Genomic DNA, 25734 nt, shown 5'->3' with positions numbered 1-25734 from the left:
TGCTTTCTGCACAGGCTCTTCCTTCAGGCTGCATCCCTTTTGTCTTGGGGGAGGCTGCAATGCCCTTTGGCCCTGCATCCCCCACCTCTCCTCATCCTCTGCTAGATGCCAGCTCCATTGGTGTTTGGTGGAAGGTGGGCAGGGGTCTCTGGAATTGCCCGGGGTGGAGTGGAGGGAGGGAATGGGGGAGGGTTTGGGGGTGGAGAGATTGGGTGGGTGGATTTTGGGAGCTTGTGCACGATGCATGTCTGGTGTCTTTTGTTTCACTCCAGACACCTCGTGCTTTTGTCTCCTCCTCCTCCTCCTCCTCTCCTCCTTCTTTTCCTCCTCTTGTTTTACATCTTTTATAAATGTGCCAAATTGTAAGGCCTGAACCAGGAGTGGTTTCCCAGCAGCCCCCTGGGGGGAGGTTGAACAGTGAAAGTGCTAAGCACTCAGTGCTGTGTGTGAAAGGTCAGAGCAGTGACCCAACACCACAGAGAGACTGAGGGACCAGTGGGCACAACACTGGGACACATTTATTCCCCCTGCCCCTCCCCCCTGATGCTTCCCAGACCCAGAGGCTGTTTTGGCTTTCCATCTATCCTTGGACATCCATCCGGTGTCTGGGGCTGGTTCTAGCTACCTGCAGAGGAAAAGATTCTTTGTCTACAGGCTTCCCTTTCCCCCCCATTCATTCTTTTTATCACAGTGGGTTATTCACATGGAAGAAGAAGAGGGTTTCCCCTTTCTGTCCATACTTCCTGCCTGTTGAGGCTGTGACGAGAGAGGGGGAGAGGCAAGGAGCAGGAATGTAAGAGAGAAAAATAGTATGCAGGGAGCTCAGGGAAAGTCAGAATGTGGTGGGTGAGGGACACAAGCAGGAACCTAGCTGCCCTGGAGTTGTGATACCTCATAGCCAAAGCTTGGCTTCCCAGGATTGGGGTCCCTAGCCTTTGCAGTTCATGCAGCCCCTCCCTAGCCCCTACGTCCCACCCGCCTCCACACTCTTTCTGGGCATATACCCTAGGAGAGGTATAAGCAGGACAGATAGATACAGGTGGGAAGGAGACAATGGTACAAGGTTAGAGTTAGCAGACTGGGGTTAAGGAGGATTCATGGAAGGGGAGAATACAAATAAAAGGAAAGGGGGCTTTAGCTATGGACAGAGCTGAGGGCTCTTCTCTAGACCGCCCTTCTCTGAAGCACAAAGCACCTCTCTCACATGGGCCCTTGCCCCACCCAGGTTGACCCCAGCCTTCTTCCCTTTCCCCACAACACCTCTTTACAAGCAGACAGCCCTCCAAGACCTTTCACTGACCCTTGTCTTGCTGTGATTCTCTTCTTGCCTGCTGCTTCCCCAGGTTCTCACCTAAGCCCAGCCCCACTACCTCAGCCCTCTTTCCCCCAGCCCAGCCCAGGTCCTTCACTCACTCTCCACTAGTAGATTAGTATTGGCACTGTCCTCTCCAGCCTGGCAGCAGTAGGTGCCCTCATCAGTGGGCTGGACGTTGTGGATGATCAGACTGTGAGTGACTCCATGGCTTCGAAACTCATACTTTGGTCCAGGTGGCAAATCGACCCCCCCCAGCAGCCATCGAACGTGGCCACCCGCCCTGGACACAGTCACTTCTAATGCTGCCCGCCGGCCTGTTAGCACTGTCTTCTCTCGAGGGGGTTTACGACAGATCTGGAGAGGCAGGGCTGGGGGTGGAGGAAAAGGAAAGAAATAGCAGAGGTATGATGTCTCACTGAGAGTTCCCACACAGAACCCTTTATCTCTGCTGCCCTCTTTCTATAGCCTCCAAATCTAGCCTTAAGAATGCCCTATTTCAGGGGCAGCTAGGTGGTGCAGTGGATAGCCTCAGAGTCAGGAGGATCTGAGTTCAAATCAAATGGTACTTACTAGCTGTCTGTGACCCTGGACAAGTCACTTAACTCTTGATTTCCTCACCCCCCCCCCCAAATGTCCCATTTCACCTGTCCTTGGGTAAATCACCACCTCTCTGGGCTCCAGCTTCCCTATTTGTAAAATGAAAGGACTGGGCTAGATTAGTAAGACTTCCAGCTTCTTGGTCTAGTGACTTCTTAGGGGACACCAAAATACTCCATCAGGGTAGGGTGATAACATTATTCTCTTCTCTCCCCAATTGGGGATACAGCAGCTGACTCCCTTCAGAGGCTCAGTACTAGGCAGGTACCAGAACAAACCCTCAAATCTTAGTCCACAGCAACCTCTTCTTCCCCTCAACCTCCCCATGTGGTTCCTCCTTACCCTCAACCTCCAGCTGAGTGGAGCACTTTGCTTGTCCAGCCTGGAATTGGATCTCCCCCGAATCCTCAGCCTGCAGTTCACTCAGCACCAGGGAGTGCAGGTTCCCTGGGGGTGGGTTGGGAGGAGGGAAATGGGGTTCACTGTTGGTCATATGCAAAGTTGCTCGCCAGAAAAAGACTGGGGCATGCATGGGGAGTCTTCCTGGGGTCATTGAGCCATCCAGTCCTTAGGGAGGGTGGGAACTGGAGATGGAGGGAGTGGTCTTAGATACAGGAGGAGGGAGAGAGACATTGGAAAGCGAAAGATTGAGGAAAGGTACGGTCTCAAAGCTGAGGGCTTAGTAGTGTGTGGGGGGAAGAGGGATGGGAGGTCGGAGAGAGAAGTTAGAGAACTGGTTTCCTGCTGCTGGTGGTGTGTGTGTGTTTGGGGGGGGCGGGGTTTCCATTTTTGGGGACTGGGGAGGGATGTCAGCTGTCACACCTTCCTGTCGGATTCGGACACGGCCCCCCCGGGCGAAGGATGCGGCCTCCAAGCTGCCAGCAACCAGGAATACCGGGATCGGACACTGTACACTTAAATGTGGCGCCGTCGCCCTCACGGGCCCTCACGGGCTTTAGTTCATGCAGCACTGACACCTCCCTCTCTGTCGGGCCGGACCAAGGAGCGGGCGAGCTGAGGTCAGGGCACCGCCCCCTCCCCCTCCCCAGCTGCCCGGCCGGCCAGGATGGACACCAAGCTGACCACCGGCGCCCTCCGGCCCCCCCCATCACACCCACTCTCAGGCAGACTCCCTTGGACCTCCCCAAGGTTATCCCCCAGCCGGGATCCCAAAGCACGGGCCCCTACCCCCCGAATTTTCGTAGCAGAGTCGCGGGAGCCCCGGTACCCACTCCGCACAGTGAGGCGGGCAGTCGTAGCTTGGGCGTTCCCCACGGAGCAGCTGTAAGTGCCCGCATCCGTGGAGACGCAGTGCCGGAGCTGGAGGAGCCGGCGGGAGCCGAGAGCCTGGATCCGGAGCCGAGGGCTGGACGACAGCTCCTGGCCGTCCTGGCAGTGGGAGGGGCGCGGTCACTGGGGCCAGCGGCCCCCGCCGAAGCCAGCACCTCTCCCCGCCTCCACTGCTGCGGGCTCCAGGTGCCTCCCAAGTCAGGGAGCCGGGCAGGCGGTCCTGGTGACTCCTGCTCCTCCGCTCTAAAACAGATCTCACCTTCCCACCCGCACCACCAGTCTGCAAACCCGCCCCACAAGCCGGGTTGGCTGGCTGCCTGGCGCTATGAGATCCCGCACCTCCCCCACCCCACTCCCTCCTCTTTCACCCCAGCTCCTCTACTCAAGCTGTAGGCGACCCTTAAACCTTCTTTCCCTTCTTAAGACTGCCTGTCCCTTTTATCTAGAGTTCAGCTGTGTGAATGTAGGTATTTGGGGCAATGCATTTATTACTTGTGGTCCTGAAATGCTCCTTACCTGACACCTCGCCTTCCCCTTCCTTCACTCCCTTCCCCTCTCCACCGCAGCGTCACCCCTCCCCCACATTGGTCCTGCCAGGGGCACGGGATTCACGACAGCACGGAGGTGGACTTTACAGATTACATATAGTCCAACCCCCTTCACTTTACAGATGAAGAAACTTGGGGCCAGAGAAGGGAAGGGACTTCCCAGGGTCAAACAGCTATTAAAAGGCATATAAACATATATATGTACATATACATATACACGTACACATTTGTAAACATAAATGACATAAACATACATGTACACACATTTGTAACTATAAACATTATATAAACATGTGTACATATACACTTATAAGCAGCATATAAACATATGTATATGTACACATACATTTATAAACATATAAAGGCATACAGACAGCTAATACATAGGTCCTTCTTACTATATGACCAGGGGTTCTTCCACTACCACCCACTCTTCTGTGATGGGAAAGGGCTTAGTGGGGGGGAAGGTGTCAATTTGGAAGCATACTGGTTTGGGAGCTGACCTTATCCCATGTGAGGTCAGCCTGGGTTCTGGATAGCTCACACTCAAATGTGACTGAGTCACCTTCCATCACTTCTAGGTCCTGGAGCCCCTTCACAATGGCTAAAGGTATCTCTAAGGGTGGACAAGAGAGGGGGAGACTGTCAGAGAATAGAAACAATGAAATGTGGGGTAAGGTGTGATTGGTAAGAAAGGAGTGAGGCTTTGGGCGGAAGAAGGCCCTCACTGTAGGATGGACACTAGAGGGCAGTAGGATGCTGAGGCAAATGGCCTAAGAGTGGTTGGGGGTGGTGAACAGAGAATAACCCAAATAATGAGGAAGAGAGTGGGGACAGGTGTCTGTGTGGGCTACCAGTGAGGGGAGACAGACCTTTCACTTCCAGCCGGGCTGCGCAGCGCAGGGTGTCAGTGGTGAAGGACACGGTTCCAGTATCGGCCAGGCCAAGACCACTGAGCACCAGCGAGTGGTTGTGGCCTTGGGCACTGATTTGGCAGTTCCGACCAGGCTCCAGCCGGACCCCTCCCCGGGCCCACTCTCCGATCACCCCAGACTGAGACAACTCCAGTTGGAATGTGGCACTGCCCCCTTCAGTGACAACCACATCCTCAAGACGATGCCGCACCTTCAGCTGCTCAGCTGTTGGGAAGAAGGGAGCAAAGACATAAGTAGAACCAGGGTCCCTAGCTGTGTGTGGATGGGGGCATCCTCCCCCACTTCCCATGATGCCCTCAGTTTCATGGAATCCACCACAGGCCTGGCTGAAAAGGAATCATTTTAGCTTTGGATATGATACATGAAATCGTAAATACTACTGGAGAGTATCTGAACTCTTCCCTCTGCCTATGGTCAGGGAGGTACCAGGGCACACTTTGCTGGCACAGACTGGGGGAAGGCATCAGTAAGGATCTTCATCCCTAATCCCTTCTGCCTCCCACCCTGACTTGGTCCAGAAGATACACAGAAGGAGGAACATTCAGGCTTCAAAAAAGAATTTGTGGGGGCTACTGGGGGATTCCTGGTAAGAGGGCTTGCTTGTTGTAGGATAAACCAATATTGGAGTGAGATGCACAGACCTGGCTGAAAGAGTCTGGGAACAGGGGTCAGACTCATATTTCACCCGGAGGCAGGTGTCAGGGGCCATGGGTAAGGATCCACTTGGATAGCATGTTTGTTTGGCTAGGCCTCAGAGGGAATGAAGGGATTCCTGCAGAAGGAGATTACATCCATCTCCTCTACTGAATAGGAAAGGAAGATGTGGAGAACCCTCGATAAGGGATGCCAGACCTCTTCCTGAGCTAGGCCAGGACAGGCAAGTGTCTGAGGAGGTGCTAAGAGGTGGGTATGAATAAGGGAGTTTTGCGGGGTACTCACGCCTCACAATTAGCCGAGCCTGTGTCCGGTCATGGTGGCTCTTGCAGCTGTAGACGCCCTGGTCACTCACCATGACTCTGCGGATGATCAGGCGATGCACTCGGCCATCCTGGACTGCAGAGAACCTGTCGTCTTCAGGAAGAGGCTTTCCCCCTCGAAACCAGCTCACTACTCCTTTCCCCCCAACTCTGCTCGTCTCCACCTCCATACACAGATCCTGACCCTCTTCAGTGCGCACATCCTGTAGCCTCCTCAAAAACAGCAGCTCAGCCTCTGGAGAAAAGGGAAGGGGAGTGAATGCCAGGTTGGTCTAAAGTAGAGGGACAGAGCACCGGCCCTGGAATCAGGAGGACCTGAATTCAAATCCAGCCTCAGACACATGATACTTGCTAGCTGTGTGACCCAGGGCAGGTCACTTAACCCCTATTGCCTCACAAAATAAATAAATAGATAGATAGATATAAATAAATAAATAAAATAAAGTAGAGGGATAGCTCTGGGGAGGGGGTAAGGTAGACTGGGGAAGACAGGAGGGAAGCAAGGAGTTCCTCAAAGCTGTATCACTTTCTTCTAAACTTAGCCCTCTAAACTCATTCTGGTTGAAAGAACATTGATCTGGGAGTCCGGAGTCCTAGGACTTAGTTCAGGCTCCTACACATACATTTTCTGAACCTAAATGTTCTCAGTTTCCTCACCTGTAAAATGAGAATGCTGGGCAAGATGATCTTTAGGGAATATTCTGGGTCTAGCTACAGCCTCTGATTCGATTCTAGGTTAGAGTTGGGGCAAAAGTCTTGGAAAGTAAAACGAAGACCAGTGATAGTGGGAAGGCATGGGGCGGTTTTGTCCATTACCTCTGACATGGAGTCGGGCAGTAGTCTCAGCCCCCTTGGTCTGGGCAGTCACTGTGCCAGAGTCACTCATCCGGCAGCCCCGAAGGGTCAGGGTGTGGTTTGGGCCATTCTGACTCATTTCTACCCTGCTGCTAGGGGTAACTGAAGAGCCATTTAAAAGCCAGGTCAGCTCAGCATCTGGTGGGGAGACCTCGCAGCAGAATGTGGCATCATCACCCTCTTGGATGGTCAGCGGAGTCAGTTCTGAAACTAGCTTCACCTGGGGGGGTTCTGCGGGGAGAAGGGGAATACTGTCTGTTGTGCCAAGGTGGGGAGAGAGTGAGAGTGCCTCCTCCCTCCGTCCCTCTGACCTCCATCCACCCCCACCCCAAGTCGGTCCTCTATCTCCTACTGCCCTCCTCCCGGACCCTCACTTCTTCCCCCTTTTAGGTCTAGCCTCAAGTTGTTGTATCTCCCCCCACCTCCCCCACTCTGGCCCCCACTTCTTCTCAAGATTCTTGTTCACCTCCTACTATTTTGTGGTCTTTGTAAAAACAAACATGACACCATGCAGAAAGCGCTTCCTAGTAAAATTTTTGTGATATCTCCCCCCCCCCACCCCTTTTAATGAGCTGCAGATGGGAAGATGAGGGGAAGGGAGGTTAGATCAGAAGGGAGGAAGGAAGGAAAGGAAAGCCGGAGGGAAGAATGGGATACTAAGGGATTATGAGAGCCAGTGGGGTGGGTGGGGAGTTCAGAGAGCACTGTGGAGGGTCTGGGCTGTATGTAGGGGAGACTCATTACCTTCCACGTTGACGAGGAAGATGCGACTGTCCTGGGAGGCATCACAGAGGTACTCGCCGGCATCCCCGCTCCGTGCCCCCCGCACCCGAAGCACCCGCCGTGCCCCGGCCTCCTCCAGCCGCACCCGCCCCCGGCTGGCCAGCCGCTCCCCGTCTTTGTACCAGCGTACGGCCCCCCCAGGCACAGAAAGACACACTGCCAGCTCCAGGTCCCTGCCTGGGGCGCATCGAACCCCAGTCCGGGATGCCTCAGGTGTCAACACTCTCACAGGAGGCTCTGTAGGGCCAGAGCCCACGGTGTTACGGGGAAGGCAGGGAAAGGGGTAGTAGAGAGGGTAGGACCAGAGATGGTGGTGTGCATGGATGTGTACGTGTGTATGTGTGTGTGTGTGGGGGACGACCTGGCCCCCTGCATTCTGGGGACTGAGGATGCCCACCCCCAGGGGCCTCTGCTCCCCCTCCCTCAGCTCTCCCCACTCCCCATATACTGTCCTCTACTTACCAGTCACTTGGACAGGGAAAGTGAGCGTGGGGGCTCCAGGGTCGGACCCCGCCTGGCACGTGTAGTTCCCAGCATGAGAAGGCTGGACAGCCTGGATGAGCAGCAAGCGTCGAGGACCCTCAGACCGAAGCTCCAGGTTCCCATCCTCTAGGACTGGGCTCCCGTTCAGGCTCCAGAACACCGGGGCACTTGCCCTGGACAGCTCACAGCTTAGGACCAGATGCTCCCCGGGGGACACAGACAGCGGAGAGGGAGCCACCTCAGGGAGGAGGAATTGCACTGGTGACTCTGTTGGGGGAAGTCCAGATTGAGGACAATGTTGGAGTGTCCCGTCCCCCACCCCACCCCGAGCAGAGCACTGACCAGCTAGACGGACGTCAAAGGAGACTGCCTCATCTCGGGTCTCACAGACATACTCTCCAGCATCCTGGGGCCTGGCATGGGGCAGGGTCAGGGTCCGTACTGGCCCCTCAGCCCCCAGTTTCAAATCTTCTGATGCCTCCACCTCGAGCCCATCCTTGTACCAACACACGCGGGCCCCCACAGGGGTCACCTCACAGCGAAGCTCCACTCGGCCGGGGGACCTGAATTGCAGCTGTAGGAAGCGGGCTGATGGACGCACTATCCGTTCTGGGGGTACTGGTGGGAGGGAGGGAATAAGGAGGAGGGAGGAAAGGGCAGGGAGCTTCAAGCTTCCCCCTCAACTCCCATCAGGCACTGTGGCCCCTAGACATCTAGGTATAAGCTTCGATTTTGCCACTCTCTAGCTATGTGACCTTGAACAGGACCTTAACTTTCCTGGGCCTCAGTTTTTCAGTCTCCCAAAAGGGAATAATATTTGACTACCTGAAGTGGTGTTCTGGTAAACGTTTAACAACTGGCTGTCTGGGGGAAAATACATAATACAATATATAATATATAATTATATACAATATATAATTATATATTATATTAAATGTATTATATATATAATATATAATATAATATATAAATGATAAATATAATTATATACACATATATACTTGACAAACTTTTAAGTATAATCTCCATGTGAAGGCCATCTGGTCTAACCCCATCATTTTTACAGATGGAGAAACTGAGGTCCACTTCACCAAGATCTGTGCCTCTGAGGTCCTTCTTCCAGCTTTAAACAGATGATCCTATTAGAGTCTAAGGTCCAGGGACTCTCTCAAAGTCACACGGAGTCAATGTCAAAGTCAGGGTCTGCCTCTAGACAATCCTCTTTCTACTACGCTGGGCTGTCTCTCTTTAAGGCATTGCTGGGGTTTGGGCATAGGGAGAGGAGGAGGACTGAAAGCCTGGGTAGGTCCCTGTTTAGGGTCATAGATAGATGGCAGTTTGGTGGGTAGGAGTGGACCGAGCACTGGAGTGGAGAAGCCTCAGAGTCCGAATCCTGCCTCAGACGTTAGCTGGGGTGGCCCTGGGCAGTGGATTCCCTCACGCTTAACCTTTTGGCCTCAGTTTTCCCCAGCTGTAAAATGGGAATCATAACGGCACCTACTTTACAGAATTTGTTGTGAAGACCAAATAAGATTACCTGTGAAAAACGCTTTGAAAGCTTTAAAAAGCTATAGAAATGCTAGCTATTTTGTACTATTATTCCATGGGGGGATTTTATTATAGGAATATTAGGATATGATTTCTGGGCTCTTGAACTCTTTTTGTTTGCTGTTGTTCACTGGTTTTTCTCAGTTATGTCAGACTCTTTTTGACCCATTTGGGGTTTTCTTGGCAAAGATATTGGAGCGGTTTGCCCTGGGATAATATTTGCAAAGTGTTTTGCAAACCTTAAAACACTGTATAAATGCTTTTTGTTGTTGTTCAGATGTTTTAATTGTGTCTGACTCTTTGTGCCCCCAGGAACTTTGCTATTCTGTTAATGTGGAGACTATAAACCCCATGAGGGCAGGGGTTGGGTCTTGTCTAGACTCTATACCTCCAGTGCTGCCTAACACAGTGCTTTGTACCCAGGAGGTATTGAGTTAATGTGAATTGTATTCCTCCCAAGTTGGTTGCATTTTTATTTCTTTCTCTTATGTGCTAGACAAAGTTCTTTAGATAAGCCAAATTCTGCTTCCATGTGGGCTATGGGAATGCAAAGGGACAAGGGATGGGGTAGCACCCCACTGGCTTTGGGGGTACCAGTGAGTCAAAGTGGAGTATTGAGTGCAGAAGTAAAACTAGGCATTTTGCTGAGGAAGCATGTGTTGCACAGAGAAAATGGGGTGGAAGTAAGCAGCAGGTGGGGCTGGGGCTGGATGGCTGGGAGGGTCTGAGTGGCTAGGGATCCCTTCCCTGCTTAGCGAGCTGTGTCTGAACTAGGAGCTCCGGGAGGGGTTCGGCTTCTTCAAGTGGGAGGTGAAAGGAAGGCCAGCGTCACTCTCATACAGGCTCTGTTCTATGGACCTCTTCCTTCATCTCTCCCTTTCCACCCTGGCGACCTCTGGATTGCTCCAGGAGCCAGTTTCTTAGGAAGGAAATCTCACAGAAGGTCACCTGGGGCTTAGCTGTGAGAGCTGCTTCCCCTCTCACCTGGGCAGCTTGTTTACACGTGGTGGCAAAGGCAGTGTGAGCCTAGGGAAGAGGCCCCTCTACACCAGGGAGTTTAGAAGAGCAGGTCCCATGGAACCTTACAGTGGCCTCCCCCAGCCCTGCCCAGACCCCTGACCTGTGACAGTGACAATGAAGAAGGCTGAGTCATCCCCTGCATCGCACACAAACTCCCCTCCATCCTGGGGCTGGGCTGCAGGCAGGACCAGGCGGTGGTGGGGCCCCTCTCTTTCCAGGACCAGGGCCTCACTCTCCTCCACCTCCAGCCCATCTTTGTACCAGCGCACGGGAGCTCCAGCCCGGGACAGCTCACACCTCAGGACCACGCGCTCTGAACTCACAGCAGCCACGGACACCTCATCCTGGGGGAACAGGATTCTCACTGGAGGCTCTACAGAGGGGAGAAACAGTCGTATCTGGAGATGAAACTGCAGAGAATCAGTCATAACAACACTCTGGAAACAGTCCCAGAATCGATGAATCTCAAGGCGGCAGGGATCTGAAGTCATCTAGCCCAGTCCGTGGGTGGGAAATCCCTGTTGCCCTATCCTGACAGATGGTTGCATATCTCCACTTAAAGGCCAAGCAACTCTTGACATCCTGAGAACTATCCAAATTCAGCACCCCTGGTTTCTTCAGCTGATCTTGGTATGGGGGTAGCCCCTTGGTAACTGCTTTCCTTAATCTCCCTCCCCTCCACCCCCAAAAAGGCTCACCCAGTCTCTCCAGCTAGACTCATACATACATCCTGCTCATCACAGACAGGTAGGTTGATCCAGCCACCCCAACTCCATTACCACCGTCTGATTTCCCCAAGTGCTTCCATAGAAGGGTGGATGTCTCATGAGGTGGTGTGTTCAGTGGGGAAAATGTAGGATTTGGAAATCCTATGTAAAATCTGAGTCTGAAGCCTGCCCTTTCTACTTCCTACCTATGTGACCTTGGGTGAGTCACATAAACTCAGACTTTAGTTTCTCTTCTGTAAAATGAGGGTAGATGGAAGGGGGTTGGGCTAGCTGGAGGTCACATTCTCTGTCAGCTCAAAATCTATCATCTTAAGGTCCTATAGTTATCTTTTCCCATCTTCAGCTGTTCCCCTAATTTCAGGTGTTGTGCTATGCACCTTCTTACCCAGAAATGCCCCATTCTCCCTTTTATACCAACAGCAGGGAGTTGGGGGGGGGAGGGAAGAAAGGAAATCCTTCCTTCATTCTCTAGGTCCGGTCTTGCCTGGTCCCTGACCTGTGATGGTGACGTTGAAGAAGGCTGAGTCTTCTCCGGCCTTGCACACAAACTCCCCTCCATCCTGAGGCTGGGCTGCAGGCAGGACCAGGCGGTGATGGGGCCCCTCACTCTCCAGGACCAAAGCCTTACTCTCCTCCACCTCCAGCCCATCCTTATACCAGTGCACGGGGGCTCCAGCCCGGGACAGCTCACACCTCAGGACCACGCGCTCTGAGCTGAGGACCACTATGGATACTGTGTCCTGGGGGGATATAATTCTCACCGGAGGGTCTGCAGTGGGGAGATACAGTCACCCAGAATCACTGACAGCTGACTTCACATGCACTAGGGTAACACATCAAGCTCTTGTTTTTTAAGGGGGAACTGTGTTGAGCTAGGGCATCCCCTGCTCAAAAGCTTTGTAACGTTTGTCTCAGGGACAGTGACTGGGACAAAGTGGACCCATAGTCTGCCCCGGGAAGAAATGTACAATCTCCTACTTAGAGGGGCTCTGAGATGTAATCTATTCCAACCATGCCTGAACCGCCCTCACAGCATACCTAAAAGGGGTCATCTAGCAGGAACTGATTACTTCCTGAGTCAACCCATTTGGGGTCAGGTCTAATTGTTAGGGAGTGTAGTTAACAAGTCAGCAAGGGTTTATTAAGCATTTACTATGTGCCATACACTGGGCTAGGTGATGGGGACACATACATAAGTTATCAGACTTTGGATTGTCGGATGGTTGTCCTGACCCCTCCCTCAAAATGGAGAGTTTTACCTTTTATGGAACATCCCTGAAAACTGGGCGCTGAATAGCGAGGAACTCACAAGGAGTTTCTTCTTGGTAGAAAGAAGGCCAGATTGTTTTTGGAGATGGTCAATACATTGATGTCCAGCTTGTCGACTCTCTCAGATTTGCCAAGAGTCTCCAGATTGCCACCCAGACTCCTGACTCCCAGACACAGTTACTTTGTGCAGTCCCTGACGTATTCCCTCCCACCCCTCTATGGCTGGGATGTCTGAGAACTGCACCTCCCCCAAACTCTCCACTCCCAGGCCCCCCAATCCAGAGTGATAGAGTAGGGCTGACAACCTCAGGTACCCCCAAATACATACTCCTCCCAGCATCAAAGTAAAGTTGTCAAATGTAATTTACCTCCATTTCTAAGAACCTAGCCTTGGCACCCATTTTCCAAGAACGCCCCTTATTCTGCTGCCCAGAGCCCCAGCCCCACTGAGCCACCTGACCTGTTACAGTCACGGTGAAGAAGGCGGAGTCGTCTCTGGTGCTGCATACAAACTCTCCCGCATCCTGGAGCCTCACGGAAGGCAGCACAAGACGGTGCTGGAGCCCCTCACTCTCCAGAACCAAATCTTCGCTCACTTCCACCTCCATCCCATTCTTGTACCAGCCCACCAAGGCTCCGGGCCGGGATACTTGGCACATCAAAACCACTCTCTCTGAGGTCACGGCAGTCAGGAATACCTCGTCTTGGGGATGCATGATCCGTATAGGGGGCTCTGACGTGGGAGACATGCAGTCATAATCAGGGGGTGTTGTGAAAATCAAATGGGATCAAGCAGTTTACAAACCTCAAAGTGATAAATGCCAGTTATAATTATCATCATTATTATTATTATTATTATTAATTATTCTTAGTCTCCAGTTACCAGGCCTCTAGTCTAGGGATGACTTAATTCTCTGGGGCTTTTCCTGCAGTCCTGCTCAGCTCAAGCAATGTTTATAAAACAGCAATACAGGGGTATGCAGGTAAATGTTTTACAAATGGGCTTATGTGAAAGAGATTCGGAGGTTTTAGGGGACTACCAGCTCAATACACTGCGTGCTCTGAATCAGCATAAGCCTCAAACAAAGACCAACAAAGCTGTTCTGGGCCTTCTTGCTGGCTGTCTGCCATGTCTGGAATGCTCACCCTCCTCAGCTGGAATCCTACCTCCCATATGTATAAGGCTTTTTCCCAGTTCTAAGCCTTCCTCCTCCCCTGATGCCTTTCCTTTGAAATTACTTCCCATTCACATGCTAAATACCTTGGATGTACAGTTGTTTATACACTGCCCTCTCCTTAGAATGTAAGCTTATCCTTGGAATGAGGACGGGGCTGTGTTTTTTTGCTTTCGTTCCCTAAAGCTCAGCCTGGTACATGGCACATATTAAGTGCTTAATAAAAATCCTTGTTGATGAATAGTTATGAACATCTCCATTCACCATGATAAAGACATGAAGGGAGAAAACACCAGGTCCCAGCACAAAATCCCAGAATCTCAGACGTGGAAGACACCCTGGCAGTCAGTCACCTGGTTTGATCCGTAGCTGAGCAGGACACCCCCTCCCCATCCATTCTGGGTAGTTGTCTGGCTTTCTCTCGAAGAGGACCACCAGAGTTCACTGGTTTCTGAAGCAGCCCATTTCACTATCTGATGGCTTTAAAGTCAGGAATGTCTGGATTTTCGGTGTGTGTGTGTGTGTGTGTGTGTGTGTGTGTGTGTGTGTGTGTGTGTGTTTAATACTTGAAGGCAACTCAAGATGGTGAAAGCTATTAAGATCATGTCATGCAAAGATGGGCTGAAGGAAGTGGAAATGTTTAGGCTGGAGAACAGGATGCTCAGGGAGCACCTGAGAGCCAACTTGCAATGTCTGAAGGACTGTCATGCGAAGGAGGGATTAGACTTTTTCTGTCTGGATCCAGAGGGTAGAGCTTAGAGCAACGGCTGCAGGTTGCCTACCTCTGTTGTTGAGAGGCAGATTTTGGTCATCTAACAGAACTGTCTGAGGGGAATATTCTCCTTTGGGAGGCAGTGGGTTCCCCCTTGTTCGAGGTCACCAGGCAAAGGCTGGGTGACCTCCTGATGGGGCCATTGTGGATGCAGCTATGGGTTGGACTAGATGGACTCTGAGGCCATCGAAAACTCTTAAGGTCCTGTGAGCTATCATTCTTTTCCTAAGTCTCCTTTCCAAATTCAACACCCCCAGTTTCTTTAGTTGGCCCTGGTACAGTACAATGGTACCATGACCATTTACCTTGAACCTCATTCAGCCTCCCCAGTTATACTCATGCTACTCCCTCTCAACATACATCCTGCTCATTAGAGCCAGGCTGGTTTAATACAAGACAAATCAGCCCCATTAGCACCATCTGCTTGCCTAGGAAGTGCTGAACCTCTCCTCTCTTTAGCCACTTACCTCACCTCTCGTGTCATGCTTGTATCCAAAAGACCCTTCCCTGTACTAGGCAAGCACTTCTCTGCCCAGAAGACCCCCAATCTCCCTATTACACTAACAGCCGGGGAAGAGCAGAATTGGCTGGACATTCTCCAGTGTGCTTTCATGCCCACCTGTGATGGCGACGTTGAAGACAGCCATGTCATCTCCTGCCTTGCACACAAACTGGCCCCCATCCTGGGGCTGGGCTGCAGGCAGTATCAGATGGCAGTGGGGGCCCTCGCTCTCCAACACCAGGGTTTCACTCTCCTTTACCACTATTCCATCCTTGTACCAGCGCACAGAGACTCCAACCCGGGACAGCTCGCATCTCAAAACCACCCGTTCTAAGCTCTCAGCAGCCACAGACACCTTGTCCTGAGGGGATATGATCCTCACGGGGGGTTCTGCAGTGGGAAACAGTGAAGCTCTTGAGATACATCATCATCACATGGAGACTCAGGGTTAGGTTTTGTCTTATTCTTTAACAAATACCCACTAACGTGGTTACAAACATACTTGGCTGCAGACGGAACCCTGGAGTTTGGAGTACTCACCCCTCGGTACTGTCCTCTGAAGGGTATGGAGTGGGGTGGAAGAGGGAAGCTAAGAACATAGACTGGTTTGAAGCCCCTGTGAAATGGGGAAGCGTGATACTACTAATAAAAGACCCCCAATACGGTGTTAGCCTGAATGTTTGAATGCAGACTGAGGACTATTGTCACGGAACCCTGGCTAGGAACATGAACCACAGAGAGATTATTATTATTATTATTACTATTATTTTTTGACTAGGCAATGGGGTTAAGTGACTTGCCCAGGGTGACACAGCTAGTAAGTATCAAGTGTCTGAGGCCACATTTGAACTCAAGTCCTCCTCACTCCAGGGCCAGTGCTCTATCCATTGTACCATCTTGCTGCCCCCCTATAGAGAGATTATTTAAGACATGTCTCCAACACTGAGTACAGAGCTACAATTCTGAGCCAAGGGCAATATTTGTTGGGATGTGGCCTAGAAGTGGCTAGGTAAGCCAGTCCATCAAATGTAGAACATTTAGCCTGACAGAAGATGCGAAGGTTTTGCTTCTGATTTTTCAAAACAGATAAAACAATTATTTTCCCCTTCTCCTTCCTCACTGCTCCTGAAGCCTGGGGCTGCTCTCTGCAGGTACCTGCTTCTCTCTGTGTCTTTCTGTAGATTTTCAGCTCTGTCTATGTTCCCCTTTGTGAAGGCCAAGGCCAAGTGTTTCTCTTCATCAGCACTGAAGACTGTTAACTAAGGGCTAAGCACCTTGAACTTCCTCAAGGTGAGATCAATCCAATGACAACTAGGATGAGTCCATTTACGGATACATCAGCAATGTCAGAAGAAAGTCCCAAACGTGGTTCAGTGGGGATGTTTATACTTTTTTATGGAGAGATGTCATCCATGCCAGAATCTGGTCATTTCATTTACAGATGGAAGCAACCTTAGTAACTTTAATTAGGAGCCTGCTTGGAACTCCCTGTGTGGCCACAGTTGGGTCCACTGCAGACCAATAGGTCAGAACAGAAATGGAGGATTTGGAATGCAGGCCAGAGCTCAGTTCTGAGCCAGAGGAGAAGATGGAGATCACAGGTGCAAATAAATACATTGTTGAGACTGAGGGGAAGGTAATGTATTTGTTTATCTGCCCAGAGAAGTGAGTCCCTAGAATGAGTTTGTGGCACATAAATTTCAGGGATGAGATTGGGTTAATGGGGCATAGTAACTATTAGAGATCCATGTAAGAGCAATGTTTGATTCTCTTGTGTCTTTCTATACCGTAAGACCATAAGGTTTAAAGCTAGAAGGACCCTTGGAGATTAGCTCATCCAACCCTCTCATTTTTCACACATGAAGGAAACTGAGGCCTACAGAAGTGGCTAGCCTATGGTCACACAGGTAGGATGCACAGGGAGGGAGATTTGGGTAAATTATAAGGAATATATTTCTAACAATCAATCCTCTCTTCCATAGTACTGTAAGCTTTACGATGGCAGCCACTTTTTTTCTCTTCCCTTTTCATATGCTTTGGGTTTTAGCACAATGCTCTGAATAGCAAGTCAAATTAACCAGCATTTATTAAACACTTATTATGTGCCTGGCACTATGCTAAGTGATGGGAATATAAAAAAAGGCAAAAACACCATCCCAGGGCTCACATTCTAATGGAGGAGACAGAAGGCAAATAACTAGATATATACAAAATATGAACAGTATAGATGGAAGGCCATCTCAGAGCAAGGCCCTAGCAGCAAGGGGGACCATGAGAGGACCTCTGAAGCAGGTGTGACCTAAACTGGGTCTTGAAGGAAACCAGAGAGTCTAAAAGGCAGAGATGAGAAAGACCATTTCAGGCATGGTGGAAACTCCGTGCAGATGTACTGAGTTGGGAGAAAGAGTGTCTAGTGCGAGAACCAATAAATAGGCCTGTGTAGATTGATCAAAGAATGTGTGGAGGGGAGGAAAATGTAAGAAGGCTTGAAAGGTAGGGAGAAGCCAGGCAGTAAAGGACTTTAAAGGCCAAAAAAGATTTCATATTTGATTCTAGAGGCAACACAGAGCCACTAGGGTTTACTGAATTGGGGGTGTGACATGGTTAGACCTGCCCTTTGGGAAAACCAGTTTGGAGCTGGGTGGAGGATGGTTAGCAGTGGGGAAAGACTCAGGGCAGGGACGGCAATTTAGGAGGCTGTAATAGTCTCTTGTAATATTGCAACAGTCCAGACAAGAACTGATAGTCTGTGTGAGAGGAGAGAAGGTGATGTATATAACCAAGACTGTGAAGGCAAAAATGACAAAGTTTGATAACAGACTGGCTATGTGGGGTGAGTGTGAGTGAGGAGTCAAAGACAGTGCTGAGGTTGTGATGAGCTTGGGTGACAAGGAGGTGAGTGAAGCTCTCAACAGTAAAAGGGTTACTGTGAAGAAGGGAAGATCAGGGGGAAAAGAGAATGAACATGGAAAGTGAGGAAGAGATAATTGTTGAATTTGTGGCTGAATGCAGTAGTTGCCTTGTTAGACGATGAGCTTGTCATGGCATAGTCAAAGAAATTCTGGATGACTCTTTTGATTTTTTTGGTGAGGCAATTGGGGTTAAATAACTTGCCCAGAGTCACACAGCTAGTAAGTGTTATGTGTCTGAGCCTGGATTTGAATTCAGGTTGTCCTAACTTCAGGGCCAGTGCTCTATCCACTGTGCCACCTAGCTGCCCCTCTGGATGACTCTTACCCATAAAGTGTATTGTAAAGGGAACCCTTGCATGGCAGATAACTTCTAAGGTCCCTTCGAATTCTATGATTTTAGGATTCTTTCTGTTAGTACAGAATAGTGAGAGGGTCCTAAGTCAGCTGTCCTTCTTGCTTCACTATCTGGCCCTGGGCTCCCTGTTTCTGAGTCATCTGTCAAGCTTCCAGAAGCAAGACAGGTACGGGTGGTGAGGGAGACAGCGGGCAGAGGATGGGCTGATCACATGTACCTTCAGTGGAACCTTCCAAAAGGGGCCCCTAGACTGGGCAGGCTGAGAGGTTGCTCCTGCTTTATCCAGCCTGGGACCCTGACACTACAGCCCTCTTGCCCAGAAATCTTAGCGCAATCGGGCTTCTCACCTTTGATGGTGACCATGAAGAAAGCCAAGTCCTCTCCTGCTTTGCACACAAACTCGCCCCCGTGCCAGGGGTGGGCAGCAGGGATCACCAGGCGGCACTGGAGGTCCTCATTCTCCAGCACCAGGCCTTCTCTTTCTTCTACCTCCAGTCCATCTTTGTACCAATGCACGGGTGCTCCAGCCCGGGACAACTCACACGTGAGCACCACGCGTTCTGGGCTCACAGCCTGGACGGATACTTTTTCTTGAGGAAGCACAATCCTTATGGGGGTCTCTGGGGAGGAAAGGCACACATACTCACACACACAATGGTGGAATCATAGGCAGCAGAACCGGACAGCCCAGTAGGCACCCTAGGTATTGATGGGCCTAGGGGACACCCCCCCACCCCAGTGGTGGGGAACAACATGGTGCCACCATGAAAGCACAGGTTTCTGATGTCATGCCCCGCCTATCATATATCGTCATGTGAATGCACCACCTGCCCATACTGTTCTTATGACACGTTCTTTTTGTTTAGAGATCCTGATTAGCAATTTTTTATGTACTACTAAACCAAACATAACTACACAAAGGGAACTTTCCAATGTATAAGTTTGTTGTTGTTGTCCAATAATTTTTCAGTCGTGTTGGACTTCATGGCCCCATTTGGGGTTACCTTGGCAAAAATACTAGAGTGGTTTGCCATTTCCTCTCTCTGGTTCATTTTATAGATGAGGAAACTGAAACAAACAGGGTTAAGTGACTGGCCCAGGGTCACACAGCTAGTAAATGTCATGTGTCTCAGGCCAGATTTGAACTCAGGTCAGGTCCTCTTGACTCTAGAGCCAGTGCTCTATCCACTGTACCACCCTGCCTGTCCATCTTGGACAGACACTGCCGATGGACAGGGACCTGGGCCACCTGAATTGGACAAACACAGTGGGCTGGCGCTGGGGAAACTGCACAGCATTTTCAACAACCCCAAGGTTCTGTCTGTAACAAAATCTCATCTTTTTAACTCCACCATCCATCCGGTGATGCCTTATGGCCATGAGTCATGGAATGATTCACCCTCTAAGGAATCAAAAACATGGGTCAAAGAAAAGGCGATGGGGAGGGGGACGCGTGTGGTGGGCATCAGTGGGCCGCAGGGCACCGCACCTGGGGTGAATTGTGTGTTCCACAATCAGACACAGTAAAGACAGCATCTAAGAGACGTATGGTTGGAAAAGGAAGTGGGTGGGTCATGTGGTAAAAATGAGAGACAGCCCACGGACAGCTACATCAGTAGAGTACAGTCCCCTCAGTACCCCTGGAATGGTAGGTGACCTAAGAGAAGGCTCTCAGTTACGTTGAGTGGGTCCCCCCTTCACCCCAAGTAGGATTGATGGGAGGGCATAGATTAAAGTCTCCCTGGATGAGAAGGTGTGGATGGATTATAATCTGTATTATTGGGCTGAGCTCCAACATTGATCAGAGAGTTGAACCATGGAAATATTGAAGCCTGATAACATATAACTGCCTCTATAACTAATGAGTTTCTAAATTCAGGCACACTGCCAAGATGAAAATCATTAGCCTCTACTGGACTGAGACTTAGACAGTTATGAAATCTCTACCCTCCATTATTTCAGTTCCAGAGCAGGGCAGCTAGGGATGGAGGGGAAGGGGCTCCCACATCTCTCTCTCTCTCTCTCTCTCCAGTGACTTTAAAGTTGGTTGGAATAAACGGCTCTTTTGGATAACTTGGGTTCCAACCTGACCCCCTTGGTAAGTTGGGTTTCCTGGTACAGACACAGAAATGCAGGGGGAATGAGAATTTACTTCAATTTGCCTACCCTCTGACTGATTAAGAACCCAACTTGAGGGCCTGAGGACTTTTGGCCCTTATTCCTTGATTCTCTGTGAGGAAAGGTGTCCAAGGCTGAGGAGACTAGGCAGGTTCAAATTCCAGCACTGCCACAGGTGAGAACAGGACAGGCTGGAATCCAAACTGGCCAGAACTAGCCACGCCAAGAGGGTGTCTTCCTTTTCTACTCTATGCTGGACATTTACTAGTTAGCCCCCTCCCAATGCTGCACTTAGTGAATGTGAGTTTCAGTAAGAATTTTCCTCATCTGTAATTAAAAGCAAAGCTACACTCCCAGGAGTGCTGTGTTGGTAGGCCTTGTAACCCTAAAAGCGTGACACAAATGTCAATCATGGTGATGCCTCCGTCACTGTCACCAGGGTGCGACTCTCTGGGCCTGGATGTTACCTTCTCCCCAGTCAGCATTCCTGCAGATGAAGGCTGAGTTTTACAAAAGTTTTCCCATCATTTGGGAGAGAGAAGGGCAGGGAAAGCACCGAATTACCGAGCGTGGGCCCTGTGTCCTTCCTATTTCCAAGCTGGGCAGATGGAACTTCCTGCTCTGTCTGAGCTTGTCTCCCTCAAGGTCACATCAAAGCCTGGGAATAAATCCTCACCACGCCCTGCTTGAGTTGGACATGCTGCCATTATAATAATGTCTTTCCTGTTGGAAAGACAGAGTGGTCACCACAGCCACAGTGGTGGCATGCTGGACTTGAGGTCGTAGGAGCTTGGTTTGAATCTTGAATCAGGCACTAGCTGTGTGATCACTGGCCAGTCATTTAATCCCTTACTGCCTCAGTTTCCTCATCTGCAAAATGAGGTGGGGAATATCCCTCTTACCTAGTTTATAGGGCTGTTGTGATTTCCTCATTTTCCAAATTTCGAAGCATAGTGTGACTTGTGAGCTATTGTGATTATTATTATTTTCCAGGAACATTGATTTTGAGTTGGAAGGGACCTCAGAAGCTATGTGGTTCAGCCTCTTCATGTGACAGATTGAAAACTGAGGTCCAGACAGCTCCAAGCCCCTTCTCCCTCTTGGCCAGATAACATAGGTATTAAGCGACAGAGCAGGTATTAAAACCCAGTCCTCTGACGCCAAATTCAGAGATTGTTTCTGAACTATACCTTCCCCAAGGTCATGCAGGTAGTAAGTGTCAAAGTCAGGATTTGAACCCAGGCTGTCTCCCTCTCAGGCTAGTGCCTTTCCCATCAACCTGGCTGCCTCTTCTAGTAACAGAGGGGTCCTTTATTTACAATTCCTACCTTGCACGTGAAGCGTGGCAGAGACGCGGACACCAGGGCACAGGAAAGTGATGAGGGCGCCGCTGTCTTGGAGCCTCGTGGCTCGGAGGAGCAGGTTGTGGTGGGGGCCCTCCTGCTGCACCAGGTATCCTTGGGCTTCATCCCTGGACCCACTCTCTGGTCCCCCTGCCTTGAGTTCCAACCCATTCAAGAACCAGGTGCCTTGCACCAAGGTGGAGAGTTCAAGGGAGAAGGTAGCATCATCCCCTTCTTGTACACAGACATCCTGTAGGGCCCTTTGCACCCGAGCCGTGGGCACTGGGAAGGTAAGAAGCGGTCATTAGAGGCAGAGAAAGGGGGCACGGCTTGGGCTCAGGGCACAGTGCAGAGAGACTGAGGGATGAGGAGGTGAGACATGGAGGGCACAGTCTAGGTACCAAAAGAGGGAACTCACCCAGGTGCACTGAGTCTGGAAAGAGCACGTAGGGGCTCTGGCCGTGCTCGCTGATCACAGAGAGCCGGAAGCGATAGTCTCCCTCGTTAGGCACACTGTCTCCTGGCACCTCCACGGCACCAGCTGCTTCTGTAGTGAGGCACTGCACCCAGGTGTCTGCACCCACCTCTTGACGTTCTAGCCGGTAGGTATAGGCTGTGTCAGGGGCAGGCACGGGGGGTTTCCAGCTGAGCAGGGCTGTGTTGCTGCATCCTGTGCCCAGCTCCACTGCCACCGGGGGCCCCGGGGGTACTTGCTTCACACCTAAGACAAAATGTGTCAGGTTCCAGGGCTTTCTCGGTAATCACCTCCCAACCCACCTGAGCTCTCCCCTGGCCGTAGGCTGGACTCAGGCATGTCCAGCAGCTCTAATCCGACTTCCATCCTGCCAACCTCATGCCCTTCCTCTACTCTGTCCTCGTTCCCTCAGGCTTCCAAAATCTCTGCCTTCTGCCCTGGGCCCAAGCTACAGCCACCTTCTCTAACTCTGAATATTTCTCCTTTCCTGTTTCTTGACACCTGACAAATATTCCAGCCTAGTCATTCACCCTCTAGCCCTTGCCCTACCCAATGCCCTCTCACCCTCCTCCCTGGTTTTCTAGACTCTTTCCCCTTGGCCACACCCATCCTTACATTTGACCCTCAGCCTGGCAGAGGTGTGGGAGGAGCCCAGGCTGAAGGTGACCACACCAGCATCCTGGCGTGTGACCCCCACCAGTACCAAGGTGTGTGTGTGGTTGGAACTGGTTTGGATGATTCGGGGTGAGGCTGGCAGCTCCTGGCCATCCCGAGTCCAGTGCCCAAGAGCCTTGGCTCCTCGAGCCTCCACTGACAGTACCGCATTCTCTCCTTCTAGCACATCCAGCTTCCTTGGCAGCCGCCTCGTGATGGGCCCTGGGGATAGAGGAGCCGGGTGGGTGTGTATGTGGAGGTTAGCAGAGCAAGTGAGCCTGGGTTCAGCTTCCCTCATTCCCCCATCAGTGTCCATCGCCCCTGGCCTGGCTGACCTCTGACAGCCACCGTGGCTACCGTCCGCACTCGGCCCCGCATCTCACACAGGTAAATGCCATCATCGTCGGCCTCCAAGTCATGGATGATAAGGCGCCGCACGACCCCGGACTCCCCCATCTCATACTTGGGACTAGGCAGCAGCCGCTGGTCTTCCCGGTACCAGGTGGTGACAATGCTGCGGGAGGGCACTTGACATTCCAGCACTGCATCCCCATGCTCTTCACCTTCCACGTCCTCGAGGGGCACTGCAAAACGTACTCGGGGCTCTGGGACCCAGGGGAGAGAAGGGGAGGGGGAGAGGGAGAGGGAAAGAGAGGGAGAGAGGGAGGAGGGAGAGAGAGAAAGGGAGGGAGAGGGAGAGAGAGAGAAAAGGAGGGAGAAGGAGAGAGGGAGGAGGGGGAAAGAAAGGAAGAGGGAGAGAGAAAGAGAGGAAGGAGAGGGAGAGGGAGAAGGGGGAGAAAGGAAGAGAAGGGAGATAATAAGACAGGAGGGAGAGGGAGAGAGAGAAAAGAAGGGAGAGGGAGAAAAGGAGGGAGAGGGACAGGGAGAGAGGGGGGAGGGGGAGAGAAAGGGAGAGAGAGAGAAAAGGAGGGAAAAGGAGACAGAGACAGACAGATAGACAAAGTCAAGAGATGCACTGAGGGATTTTTCCCCAAAGACCTGACTGAGATGCCTTTCCCCAGGCCTGGAGAACCACATAATCTGGCACTTTTATGCCATATGTATATTGTTTCAAGTGTGACAATCTGGTTTCCCCAACTAGACTGTAGGATTCCCGAGGGCAGGAGCAATGCCTTAGAGTTGCTTAGATGGCCCCAGCATTGGGGGCTCATGCTAGGTGCCCAACACTCCCCTCACTTGGTCAGTGATACTGCTGTGGTTCTGTTCCTACGGCCTCCTTTCTGCAGGCCTCTGTACCTCTGACATGGAGCTGGACTGCGCTGAGTGTGTGCCCTGCGGTGTTGCGGGCCGCACAGACATAAAGCCCACAATCGGCGGGCTGGCAGTATAACACCTTCAGCACAAAGCCTCCGTCGTGGTCCCGGTAGAGCAGGCGGCGGCGCCCGGGGCTCAGAGGATGGCCTTCCCAGTGCCACTCGGTCTCTGGCTCGGGCTTCCCAGTCACATAGCATCGGAATTTGGCGTGTTTTCCCTCGCTCACCCAGAAGCTCTTAGGGGCAGGTGAGCCCTGCCCTGCAGAATCCCTCTGGCCCTGGTGGGGGGAGCTCAGAGGGGTCTCTGGAGAGGGCTGGATTTGGAGCAGGGCAGCGGCCACCGTGCATCCGTGAGTGTTGCTTGCGTGGCACACGTAGACACCCGCGTCTGGTAGTCGAACACCCCTGATCCTTAGCTCGTGGCCAGCCGGGCTTTTTGTCAGACAGAAGTGACCACTCTCCCAGATATTCTCCAGGAGCCGCCCGTCCTTCTCCCAGTGCATTGCTGGTTCTGGCTGCCCCCCTACTTGGCATGTCAATATTACTTCCTCACCCTGCTGCACCCACTGAGATTGTGGACCTTCCAAGAACATGGGGGGACCTTCTGAGGGCTCAGGAAGTAAGCCTGGGGAGCCCTGTGAAGGGGTGTGGGTCTGGGCTGGGTCTGAGGATAGGAATGTGGAAGCTGTGTCCAGAGGACTCAGTGTCCTGGCCATAGGAAGGGGACCCTGCAAAGGGATCAGGTCAGGAGACTCCTGGGCTGAATCTGAAGACCTCTCTGGGGGGATCGGGGCTGCAACCAGAGACTCTTGTACAGTGAGGGCTGCCGCGGCATAGGCCTCCCCAGATGAGTTTTGGGCCCGGCACACATACACTCCGGCATCTGGAGCCCCAGCTTCCCTTACCAAAAGTCTATGTTCAGCCCCCTCTGTCTGAAGACACAGACGGCTGGACGCCTCCAGCTGGTGCCCATCCTTCTCCCACAGGACGGTAGGAGGAGGGGAGCCTGTGAGGCAGCAGCGCAGCACGGCATCGGTGCCACTCACCACCTGGATGGGCCTCGGGAAGCGAAGGAAGCGAGGAGCAGCCCCAACCACACCTATCCCTTCCATGGCCACGTGGCACAGCTAACCCTATGGTGGAATGGGAAGGGAAGGGAAGGGAAGGGGAGAGAGGGAGGAATCAGGAGAGAAGGGGTGCAGTGAAGGGATCGGGATTCTTGGTTCAGCAGAGGCAGGGTGACCACGGACAGCCAGGACTTGTGGGAGGCAAGGTCCGCCATAGTCAGATGGGCAGCGGCTCCCATTCCCTCACCCCCCTCCCTCCAACCCCCTCCTCCTTTCCTCCTTACCCTCTAGGTCCAGCTGGAGATGATACACAAGGGAGGCTATTTTGGGGCCTCCCACTCTCTCTGAAGCCTGAACCTGACAGGAGGTCTGTCTGTCCGTCCGTCTGTCCAGACAAGGGGCCCAGCCTTCCCTACTCACTGCCTTGCCTTGTGCTGCACTGACACACTTTTCCCTCAGACCCCTGCCCACAACCTGGGCCTCCTCCCTCCCCCACTTCCAGTCCTAACTCCCCAGCGGCCCTGCTTGGGGGCCTGAGTGTCACAGACGAGTGCAGCTGCCAGCCCCAAAAATAATCTCTGATGACACAGCTGGATGATAAGACACTAGCCTGGCTCCTCTGGGCTAAGTATAGACCAAAGAGACCACCCCCATTCCCCAGCTCTCTCCCCTAAGCCTGGGGAGCAGCTGCAGTCTGAGAGGGGCCACAGCTGTCTTGGGCCAGAAGATTTTCTAAGGG

At 51.9% G+C, this 25734-nt stretch overlaps 1 protein-coding gene across 1 annotated transcript; it reads right to left on the bottom strand.

Moving 5' to 3' along the window:
- Positions 1-482: 482 nt before the first annotated feature.
- Positions 483-25456, bottom strand: OBSL1 (obscurin like cytoskeletal adaptor 1). The gene is given in 24 exon segments (XM_021002897.2): positions 483-625; positions 1414-1683; positions 2255-2359; positions 2735-2762; positions 2764-2897; positions 3145-3301; positions 4254-4366; positions 4623-4889; positions 5625-5897; positions 6479-6748; positions 7262-7537; positions 7763-8050; positions 8126-8401; positions 10452-10724; positions 11576-11848; positions 12809-13081; positions 14915-15187; positions 18412-18684; positions 21511-21807; positions 21944-22246; positions 22616-22876; positions 22990-23259; positions 23912-25061; positions 25280-25456. Coding segments are annotated over 23 exon segments (6090 nt in total). The 5' UTR covers positions 25041-25061; positions 25280-25456; the 3' UTR covers positions 483-617.
- Between the last annotated feature and the right edge of the window lie 278 nt (positions 25457-25734).

Source organism: Phascolarctos cinereus, unplaced genomic scaffold (genome assembly GCF_003287225.1).
Source record: "Phascolarctos cinereus isolate Bilbo 61053 unplaced genomic scaffold, phaCin_HiC Scaffold_7;HRSCAF=346, whole genome shotgun sequence".
Classification (NCBI taxonomy): Eukaryota; Metazoa; Chordata; class Mammalia; order Diprotodontia; family Phascolarctidae; genus Phascolarctos; species Phascolarctos cinereus.
This window is presented reverse-complemented; position numbering and strand designations above follow the sequence as displayed.